We start from the raw sequence: 11,498 nt of genomic DNA, 5'->3' as shown, positions 1-11,498 counted from the left end.
TCAGACAACTCACCAGAACGAAGGACCCGATACCAGCATGAGCAAAACCAATGTAGTGTGAAAAATCCCATGCAAGGACTGCACAAAACACTACATAGGACAAACAGGAAGACAGCTAACGATCCGCATCCATGAATACCAACTAGCCATGAAACGACACGACCAGCTAATCTTAGTAGCCACACACTCAGATGACAAGCAACATGAATCTGACTGGGACAATACTACTATTATAGGACAAGCCAAACAGAGAACATCCAGGGAATTCCTAGAGGCATGGCACTCATCCACAGATTCAATCAATAAGCACATCGACCTGGACCCAATATACCGTCCACTGCAGCGGACAGCTGGAACTGACAACCGGAAGCGGCAGATTCAAACCACTATAAATGCTGGAGGAAAGATCACAGAAGCGCTTCACAGGAGGCTCTCAAGCACTGAGGATGTCACCTAGACGGGATGAAACGTCTGCAACACAAATTCCCAGCTAGGTGAATAGAACCACAACAACGAGCACCCGAGCTACAAATCTTCTCACAAACTTTGAATATTGGCATTCACTTTGAAGGCTAGAAAGCAAAAGCACTTATCTACTGCTGAGCTGTATATGGTCAGACTGTATTTGGAATATTTTCAGCAGTTTTTGCCCCTGTCTCTAAGGAACGATATGCTGGCTTTGGAGGGATTCCAGTTTACAGGGATAAAGAGCTTGTCATATGAGGAACTGTTGAGGACTCTGTACTTGATGGAATTTAGAAAAATGATGGGAGATCTGACTGAAACTTACAGGATGCTGAGGGACCTGGATAACCTGGACACAAGATATTTTCACTAGTAATAAAGACTAGGACTTGGGGCCATGCCCTCCAGCCGAAGGGATGACCCTTTAGAACTGAGATGAGGACGAATGTTTCTAACTAGAGGGTGGTGACTCTGTGGAAATAATTTCTGTAGAAGGCTGTGGAGGCTAAGTCATTGAGTGTATTTAAGACCAAGGTAGATAGATTCTCGATTAGTAAAGAGATCAAGGGTTACAGGAAGAAGGCAGAAGAATAAGGTTGAGAAACATGTCAGTCATGATTGATTGGAGTGCAGTCAGTAATGGTCTTTGATCAGTTTTGAAAAATGAGGTACAAAGACTTAGTTGTTAAGTGTATTCTTTCCTAGTTAAGGACATCCTAATTAACAAAATTCTAATTCCAGAAATTCTAATTACTATCAAAACACATTCAACCAACTTGTAATCCTCTATTTACTTACCGGCAATTTGCGTTGTCCCAAATGCGCCCATCAGTTGGAATGGGAGAAGTCCACTCAGCACAGAAGCAACACTGGAGGCTAAAAAATGCCCTTTTTTAATGGCACTTGCTGTCATATTTCAGGAGTGAAATTCTTTACAGATCCCAAACTACTTTGACAGTGACTGAGAAAAGTTACATTTATAAGGTGACGAATGACGGCTGGTCGGTAGGGTGCCATTTGAGTGATGGGAGTTTGGTGCCCAAGAGTGGGGGGGCTGGGGTGTTCAAACTCCACACAGACAGTTGTCCGAGGCAGGAATTGAATCCAGCTCCCTGGCGCAGTGAGGCAACTGAGCCCATAGTGGAGTCAATGATTTTACATGACCTTTTGCATAATATTCCTGCAGTAAGAATTGTTGAAAGAGTTGTAAATGAGGTGTAACTGTTTTAAAACTGAAAACTAGGTCCTAATTACTTCTGAACAACCTCTCTGGCCCTGAAAAAAGATTAAAGGCCTGGAGTTAAGTTCATTCCATTTTACTGTAGAATTCCGTAGGTTATTTCAATGACAAAAATGTTATTGTTTGTGTTCACCATTTCAACTTCTATCTTAATCATGTTTATATGTTCCAATCTTTACTTTGCTCCCAGTATTTTATTTTGCAAAGACTGAACAATTCTTGCTTATTAGTGCTTCCTCATTTACTGTCTAAAAGTTCTTCAATTTGATTGGTGACTCAACTTGTTTAATGGCTGCTTTTACTTAATACAGGAGATCCCTAGAAGTGGTGCCAGAATAAAATTGATATTGAAGTAGGGAAAGATTTATGCCACAGAATGCGCTAAATCCTTTTGGACAGTTTTATTTGAAGTCAGCATGCCTTCACCATGGTCTCTCTACATGGGCTATAATCATTCACAAAATGCTGCTGCAACTATTTGTTACAATTGAGGGAATAACATATCGTGTAGTGCAGTTGAAGTACTTTTCCAAATAGACACATTTTGTGAACTTGCTCTATGAATGATTTCATTTTGTTCTGAAAAATAATTTACAGTTTCTTTCCTTTGTGTAGGCCACAGTGTATTGTTTTGACAGGATCGCCAATGTCCAGGCCAGCCTTGTTGGATTTGACACTTTCTTTCACCAAGAATTTTAGCCTCTGCATCTGTAGTCAAGTATTTATGGTAATGACGCTGACAAATTCCTTTGCAACAGTTTTGATCACCTTTTTAAATTTGACAATGCGGATCTGAACAGGTAATGTTTGAGTAAAGGATTTCATATGGCTAAAAAGTAACATTCTGGGCAGGTTAGTTTCAATAACAGCATTATTTTTTTTTCTTTTCTTTTTTTTCTTTTTTTTTAACCCATGGTGTGTGTGTGTGTATGCGTGTGAGACACAGTGAAAGACACAAAGTGCACAAATCTTTATTCAATTTCCACCACCAGGAAGATGGGAAAACACCCGGGTGGCCAGTGACAAACACTGCCCTTCACATCAAAGGGCAGTGCTGTGTGATCAAAACAGTGAAGGGGAGGGTAGGGACTAAATCAAAATAGAGTTGGAGGGAGAAATGATGCACTCCACTCCCTGTGGCGCCCACCTCTCCCTGAACTCCTCCAGGGTGTTGGTGGACACCGCGTGCTCCTTCTCCAAGGACACCCGAGCCCTAACGTAACCGCGGAAGAGGGGCAGGCAGTCGGCCCTAACGACCCCCTCCACGGCCCGCTGCCTGGACATGTTAATGGCCAGTTTGGCCAGGCCCAGGAGCATAACAGCATTATAGTACTACACTCCCAATCAGATTGTCACATGTTTCAATCTTGAAACATTTATTGCTAAATTGAACCCTCTTTAGTAGTCTTTGGCAATAACAACAATGAGACTCATGGATTTCAGCACCCACTACGTCACAGTTTTAATGCCTGGTCTGAGGTTGGGTGTGATGATAATCAACATGTTTAATTGGCAAAGTGAAATATTCGCTATGCTGTCAGACCACAGTCATCGAGATCTACAGCTCGGAAAGGCCTTTCAGCCCATTGCATCTGTACCAATCAAAAAGAACCACCTAACTATTCTGATTCCATTTTCCAGCACTAGGTACTAAGCCTTGTGAATTTGCAATGCCGAGCGTATATCTAAGTAAGACTTGCATCTTATAAAACCATAGACAATAAGACCATAAGATACAGGAACAGAATTCAGCCAGTCAGCCAATCAGGTCTGCACTGTCATTTGATCATGGCTGATATGTTTCTCAACCCCATTCTCTTACTTTTTCCCTTGTAACCCTTGATCCCTTTACCAACCAATAACCTATCTATGTCTGTCTTAAGTACACTCACAGCCCTCTGACAATGTGTTCCACAAATTAACCATCCTTTGGCTGAAGAAATTTTTCCTCATCTCAGTTCCAAAGTATCATCCCTTCATCATGAAGATGTGCCACTGTGTTGTAATCTCTCCTACTACTGGAGACATTATTCTCTACGTCCAATCTATCCAGGCCCCTCAGTACCCTGTGAGTTTCAAACAGATCTCCCTTCATTCTTCTAAACTTCGAGTATATACCCAGAGTCCTCAACCGTGTGTCTTCATCCCTGGTAGTCATTCTTGTAAACTTCCTCTAGACTCTCTCCAAGGCCAGCACATCCTGCCTTAGGTAACAGGCCCAAAACTGCTGACATTCTATGTGCTGTCTGACCAAAGCCGTATACAGCCCCAGCAGTACATCTCTGCTTTTGTATTCTAGCCCTCTTGAAATGAATGCTAACATTGCATTTGCCTTGCTGGCTGCTAACTGAACCTGCATATTAACCTTAAGAGAATTCTGAACTAGAACTCCCCAGGTCTTTGTGTGCTTTAGAGTTGCAGATTCTTTCCCTGTTTGGAAAATAGTCTGTGCTTCTATTCTTCCGATCAAAATGCATAATCGCACACTTTCCTAAATTGTACTCCATCTACCACTTTTTGCCCACCCTCCTAAGTCCTTCTGCAGCCTCTCTGCTTCCTCAGCACGACCTGTCCTTCCACCTATCTTTATCATCTGCAAACTTAGCAACAATGCCCTCAGTTTTTTTCACCAGAACATTATGTATAATGTGCATATTTGTGGTCTCAACATGGACCCATGCAGAATTCCACTGGTCACAGCTGCCACCCTGCAAAAAAGACCCCTTTATTCCGACTCTGCCTTCTGTCAGACTCTTATTTAGCAGCCTCCTATGTGTTAAAGGCCTTCTGCAAATCCAAAAAGATCACATCCATTGACTCTCCTTTCTCTAACTTGTTCGTTATCACCTCAAAGCATTGTAACAGATTTGTCAGGCATGACTTCCCCTTGACAAAGCTGTGCTGACTCAACCATATTTTATGATGCACTTTTTAAATTTTTTAAAAAACAATAAGGGTTAAAAGATTAAGTGTGTGTAGGAGAGCTCATAATGTAAAAAGAACACAAGCATTTTTTTAAAAAAAATCTGAAAAAGTAAGAAAGGCAAGAGTGGACACTGGACAATGAGGATGTAGAAATAGTAATGGAGAACAAAGAAATGGCGGAGGAACTGAATGGGTACTTCATATCAGTTTTCCCAGTGGAAGCCAGCAGCACAATTCTAGAACTTCAAGAGAGTCAGGTGAGTGCAATGACCATCACTAAGGAGAAGATGCTAGGTAAACTGAAAAGGTCTGAAGGTGGATAAATCACCCAGGTCAGATGGACTACTCCGAGTTCTCAAGGAGATAACTGAGGAAATTAGGAACTGAGGGTTCAGGAGAGTACCAGAGGATTGGAAAATGGCTAATGTAACACACCTGTTAAAGAAGGTAGAGAGGCAAAAGACAGAAAACATTAGGCCCATTAGCCTGACCTTAGTCATTGGTAAGCTTTTACAGTTCATTACTAAGGATGTGATAACAAACATTTTCTGTCTTTTGCCTCTCTCTACCTTCTTTAACAGGTGTGTTACATTAGCCATTTTCCAATCCTCTGGTACTCTCCTGAACCCTCCGTTCCTAATTTCCTCAGTTATCTCCTTGAGAACTCTGAGTAGTCCATCTGACCTGGGTGATTTATCCACCTTCAGACCTTTTCAGTTTACCTAGCATCTTCTCCTTAGTGATGGTCATTGCACTCACCTGACTCTCTTGAAGTTCTAGAATTGTGCTGCTGGCTTCCACTGGGAAAACTGATATGAAGTACCCATTCAGTTCCTCCGCCATTTCTTTGTTCTCCATTACTATTTCTACATCCTCATTGTCCAGTGTCCACTCTTGCCTTTCTTACTTTTTTAGATTTTTTTTTTAAAAAATGCTTGTGTTCTTTTTACATTATGAGCTCCCTTACACACAATCTTTTAACCTTATTGTTTTTTAAAAAATTATCCTCTGCTGATTTTTCAAGGCTTCCCAATGCTCTGGCTTCCCATTAATCTTCACCACATTATATGCTTTTTCTTTTGATTTTAAGCTGTTTCTGACTTTCCTTGTCAGCTTTGGTTGCCTCATTCTCCCCTTTCTTCCTTGAGATGAATTTCTGCTGTGCCTAAAGATTACCCCCATAAATTTCTGCCATTGCATTTCTGCTGTCTTCCCCACTAGGCTCCCCTTCCAATCAGTTCTGGCCAACTCTTCCATCATGTCATTGTCTTCGGAGTTAGCTTCATTTAATTGTAATACTGTTGCATTTTATTCAAGCTCCTCCCTCCAAAAATGAAGGGTGAATTTATGCTATGATCACTGTCCCTAGGGCTTCTCTCACCTTCAAGTCTCTGTCTCATTATACATAATCAAATCCAGAATTGCTTGTTCCCTTGTGAGCTAGTAGTGCTCCAAAGAAACTATCTTGTGGACAAATTCATTTTCTTGACATCTGCTACCAACCTGGTTTACCCAGTCCACATGCATATTGAAGTCCCCCACAATCATTGTAACAATGCCTATTCACCTGATTTATTTTCTTCCCCATATCCTTGACTACTACTAGGAGGCCTCTACATAACTCCCATCAAGGTTGTTTTTGTTTTGGTTCCTCCGCTCTACCCATACAGGTTCTACATCTTCCACCTCTGTACAATTTTAGTTTCAATCCTTACTAATTGGCAGCCCACCCCCTGTCATTTCGATAGGACATGTGTCCTTTGATATTCAGATCCCTTGCAGCCAAACTTGTGATACCCACAACATCTTACCTGCCAATGTCAATCTGCGCTACAAGCTCATTTACCTTGTTTTTGTATGCTGCATGCGTTTAAGTATAACACCCTTAGTCCTGTGATGGCTACCCCCACCCCCTTTCTCTTGTCCCCTTACCTGAAGTTAGACTTCTGATCCTTTCCATATTCTGTCCAACTACTTGTTCTGGAAACTTTAACCTCAGCTGAGCCCTTCCCTGCCTTTAACTTTTTCATGCAACAGAACCATTATTTAGTTTAACGCCCTATCCACAGCCCTAGTTATGTGATTCACAAGAATGCTGTTCCCAGGTGAAATCTCTTCTGGAACAGCTAGCTCCCTTCTTCCCCAGTACTAGTGGCAAGTCCCATGAATTCAAACCCATTTCTCTCGCACTAATCTTTGAGCAACACATTTGCCTCTTTAATCTTGTTGACCTTGTGCCAATTTGATTGTGGCTGAGGCACTAGTTCAGAGATTACTACCTTTTTTGATTCTGCTTAATTTAGCCCCGAGGTGCTCATTCCCTCAGCAGAACCTCTTTCTTCTTTGTATCCATATCAGTGGTACCTATGTGATTACGATGACTGCATTTTTCCCTTCTCACTCAGTTCCATGCAGTCCAGATGAGAGATCCTGAACCTCTAGCATCAGGCAGGCAACAACAGCCTTTGGGACTCTTGCTCCTGAACACAACAGAGTCTGTTCTCCTGACTATACTATCCCTGATTACAACTACATTTCCCCTTTCTTCCTCCTCAAGAATGGCTCACTGTACCTTGGTGCTGTGCTCAGTTTGTTCATCTTCCCTACAAGAATCTCAAACCTGTTAGATCAGCTCAAGGGCTGAGGTTCCTTCACAACTTGCTGGATCCCACTACCTGCCTCACTGGTACCAACACCTTCCTGTGCTGACCACAAAATGAATTCGAAGTAGTTAATCTAAGAGGTGTGACTGCTTCCTGAAACGCACCTTCCAGGTAACTCTTCTCCCTCCCTGATGTATCACAATGTTCAAAACTCAGACTCCAGCTTATCAACTCTGAGCCAGAGTTCCTTAAGTAACCAGCACTTGGTACAGATGTGGTCACTATGAGCCATACTGGAATCCTCCAACTCTCATACCATGCAGTTGCAACACATTGCCTGGCCCAGCATCTCTATTTTAATTGTTTAGTCCATATTTAATTTTTAAAACTTCATACTAGACTTTTAGTTTGTAGCCTGTAAACATTTCCTTTCTTTACCATCAGTCTGAAAATAAACTATGATAGTCAAATTAGTAGCTAACACTAACCAACGAACTTACATTTTACCTGCTATGCCACTGTTTTTGTGCTGGCCCCCGAATCTGTTTATCTTGTTTCAAAAAAAACTTACAAACTAGGATCCAAAAAAAAAGCAAAAATCACCATCCCCTCTGTGCTGAATTCCCATGTGGCTTTCAAATTCCCCAAATTATGTACTCACTCAGGCTGTGTGTCACTCTGGATGTGATCTCTCCCTTTCCTGACTGTACGAGGTTAGTAACCTTGCAGGCAGAGTTCCAGATTCCTACCGCCACTCTCTGGAAAGAAAAGCTTTTCCTCATATGTCCTCTCAACCTTCAGCCCCTTAGCTTAAGTCTGTGCCTTGTATCCTCTATCAAGGAGAAAAGTTTCTTGATGTCTATCCTATCTATTGCAATTACGTCCCCTCTTAATATCCTCTGTTCTAAGGGAAACAGCCCCAGTTTGTCCAATCTCTTTTTCTTCATATCTGAAACTCTAGCCCGTGCTACATCGTGATCAGTCTCCTCTACACTCATTCCGGTGCTGTCACATCCCTCCTACGATGTAGATTCCAGAACCACACAGAAGATTCTAACTGTGGCCTTACCCAAGGTTTTGCACAGCTATATCCTAACCTCCCTGTTTTTATACTCTGTGCCTCAACAAATAAAGGAAAGCATACCTTATGCTGCCTTAACTACTTGGTCCACCTGCCATAATACCTTTCGAGGACTGGTAAATACACATCCCAAGATCCCTCTGATTCTCAGATTCCCAGGAACCTACCTTCATCATGCCTTATTTCCAGATTGAATTCCAGTTTCCACTGATCCTCCCATCTGACCAATCCATCCATATTCCCTTGCAGTCTAAGGTTATGGTCATTATTTATTTTTGTTCTGTGTGTGGGTTTGCTTGAATGAATGAGGGTTGATTAGTCTAAATCATTTACATAAACCACAAACAGTAAGGGCCCCAATACTGACCCCTGTGGGACCCATTTGGACACAGACTTTGTTATAAAAACATCCTGCAATCATCACCCTTGGCTTCCTGTCACTGAGCCAACTGTGGATCCAGTTTGTCAAACCATCTTATATCCTATGGGTTTTTACCTTTTTTGCTACGAGTTTTATATATGGGACCTTATCAAAAGCCTTGCTGAGGTCCAAATAGACCACATCAAAAGCATTGTCATCATGTACACATCTGGACACTTCTTTGAACAATTCAGTCAAGTTGTTCAAATGTGAATCCCCTTAACAAAACCATGTTGACCATCCTTGATTAATCCCTACCTCTCTAAATGCAGATTAATTCTGTGCCCCAGAATTGCTTCCAGTAGTTTCCCCATCATTTGAGGTTAGGTATTTTGGCCTGTAGTTTGCTAGTTTATCCTTTGCTCCCTTGTTGAACAACTGCACAGCTTTGGATTCCTTCAGTCTTATAGCATCTCTTCTGTGGTGAGAGAGGAATAAAAGTTTTGCAACTGCCACTGATATTTCCTCTCTTGCCCCAATTAACAGCCTGGGATACATTTTATTTAGCCCTGGAGATTTATTAACTTTGAAGCCTGCCAGACATTCAGAACTTTCTGTCTGTCTGTGCTAATTTATTTAATTGTTTCACAGACCTTGTGTCTGATTTCTATACCGAAATCATCCCTTTTACTAGTGAATACTGACCCAAAGTATTTATTTTGAATCCTACCTCATCCTCTGGCTCCACTCTCAAATTACAACTGTGGCCCTTAACAGACCTTACTCTTTGTCTCAATCCTGGGGTTTTCCTTTATTTTATCTGCCAATATTCTTCCTTATTTCCTATTAGCTCTCCTAATCTCCCTTTTAAGGTCTGTCTTGCACATTCTAAACGTTTCTAGGTTTCTGCAGTCCTCCTGAAGGTCTAATTTGCCACTTTTATAGTCATGCGTGATGGATTGAAATGAATTATTTTCATCTAATTGGGAGAGGGCAAGGGAAAAAATAGAAAAGTAAACTTAAGTTAGACTTTACATGCTGTCAGCACTTATGGGATAAGTTCTAGAATATTCATGCTGAAGTAAAAGTAAAGTTTAATGACATTAAAAGAAGTAACGTGCTGTTAAGCCTGAATACATGTTCACTGAGTTGCTTTTTTGTTTGTTAGGGACCACGAAAGCAAACAGTAAGCGACATGAATTTGAGCATGGATAACTATCAGCAATGGCTTTCGAAGAACAGGAAAAAAGCTTTCTATGCAGCAGTGGCTGGAGACAACCTACGTGATGGAGTAAAGTGCCTACTTCAGGTTGTTACTGTAGTGGATGTATTGTCAGTCTAATTATATTTGATTTGATAAAGTATACTGTTAAGGTAAATTTACATCACTTGGCACCAATGCTTTTAAATTGTTTAATTTAAACTGTTCATGGACACAAGGCTTTCACAATATCATAGAAATGTCTTCAACCCTGCTATATTAGGAAAACTGGTTTAATTGATAAAGGTGTGGTGAGTTGCTAATGGACTTGGATTCTTTTTAAATAGTTACCTGCAGTTGAATTTAGAATTAGGAAAAACATTGAATTTTGCGGTGCAGAAAGTAAGTCATTCTGCCCCAACGGATATATACTCTGCACCAGTCCCAATCTGTTTTGCCTTCCTAGCAATGTATTCTTTAATTCCTTATCTGTTTCCTTTTAAATGCCTCTGGTATTTGCTTGAACTATCCTGTGTGGTAGGAGAAAGCAAGGACTGCAGATGCTGGAGATTAGAGTCGCGAGTGTGGTGCTGGAAAAGCACAGCCGGTCAGGCAGCATCCGAGGATCAGGAAAATTGATGTTTTGAGCATAAGCTCTTCAACTTCCTGAGAAACGTCAATTCTCCTGTTCCTCGGAAGCTACCTGACCGGCTGTGTTTTTCCAGCACCACACTCTCCATTCTGTGTGGTAGTTCCACATTGTCATTGCATAACATTTTAATTTGTTTAGTTCTGTGCGGGCGATCAGAGTAACGGGCTATGGACGTTAGGGCAGTTGCATGTTCCTCCTGCAGAATGTGGCAGGTGAGAGACACTTCACATGTCTCTGCCGACTACATCTGCGGGAACCGAGTTAGGGAACTGGAGCTGGATGAACTATGGATCATCTGGGAGGCTGAGGGGGAAATTGAGAGGATGTACAGAGAGGTGGTCACTCCCCAGACACAGGATAAGGACCGGTGGATTACTGTCGTGGGGAAGAAAGGGAACCGGCGGTCAGAGCAGGGATCCCCTGTGGCCATTCCCCTCAGCAATAAGTTTTGGATACTGCTGGTGGGGACAGCCTACCCGGGGGAAGCCATAGTTGTCAGGTCTCTGGCACTGAGCCTGGCACTGTGGTTCAGGAGGGAAGGGGGGGAAATAGAAAAGCGCTAAGTGGTAGGGGACTGAATAGTTCGACGGATTGACTCCCGGCAGGCATGTTGCCTCCCTGGTGCCAGGATCCGGGATGTTGCCAATCGGATTTACAAGATTCTGAAAGGGGAGGGGGAGCAGCCAGAAATCGTGGTACATATTGGCACCTATGATGTAGCCAGGAAAGGGACTACTGACAGTTAGGTTGTAGCTGAAGAGCAGGATGAGTAGAGTAGTGATTTCAGGTTTGCTACCGGTACCACGAGATAGTGAGATGAGGAACAGTCAGCAAATGCAGCTTAACATGTGGCTGTGAGGCTGGTGCAGGAGGGAAAGCTTCAGATACTTAGACCATTAGGATACCTTCTGGGGAAGGTGTGACCTGTACATGAAGGACGGGTTGCACCTGAACTGGAGGGGTACAAATG

The 11,498-nt window shown here is 42.2% G+C and overlaps 1 protein-coding gene across 2 annotated transcripts in view; it reads left to right on the top strand.

Moving 5' to 3' along the window:
• Positions 1-11,498, top strand: part of slc12a1 (solute carrier family 12 member 1) — a 133,887-nt gene that overhangs the window by 69,941 nt on the left and 52,448 nt on the right. For both annotated transcript variants that reach the window (XM_043680183.1, XM_043680182.1), the window contains exons 16-17: positions 2,321-2,432; positions 9,844-9,984. In XM_043680183.1, coding sequence (XP_043536118.1) covers positions 2,321-2,432; positions 9,844-9,984 — 253 coding nt within the window. The remainder of the gene's footprint in view (positions 1-2,320; positions 2,433-9,843; positions 9,985-11,498) is intronic.

The sequence above is a fragment of the Chiloscyllium plagiosum genome, chromosome 40 (assembly GCF_004010195.1).
Source record: "Chiloscyllium plagiosum isolate BGI_BamShark_2017 chromosome 40, ASM401019v2, whole genome shotgun sequence".
NCBI lineage: Eukaryota > Metazoa > Chordata > Chondrichthyes > Orectolobiformes > Hemiscylliidae > Chiloscyllium > Chiloscyllium plagiosum.
This window is presented reverse-complemented; position numbering and strand designations above follow the sequence as displayed.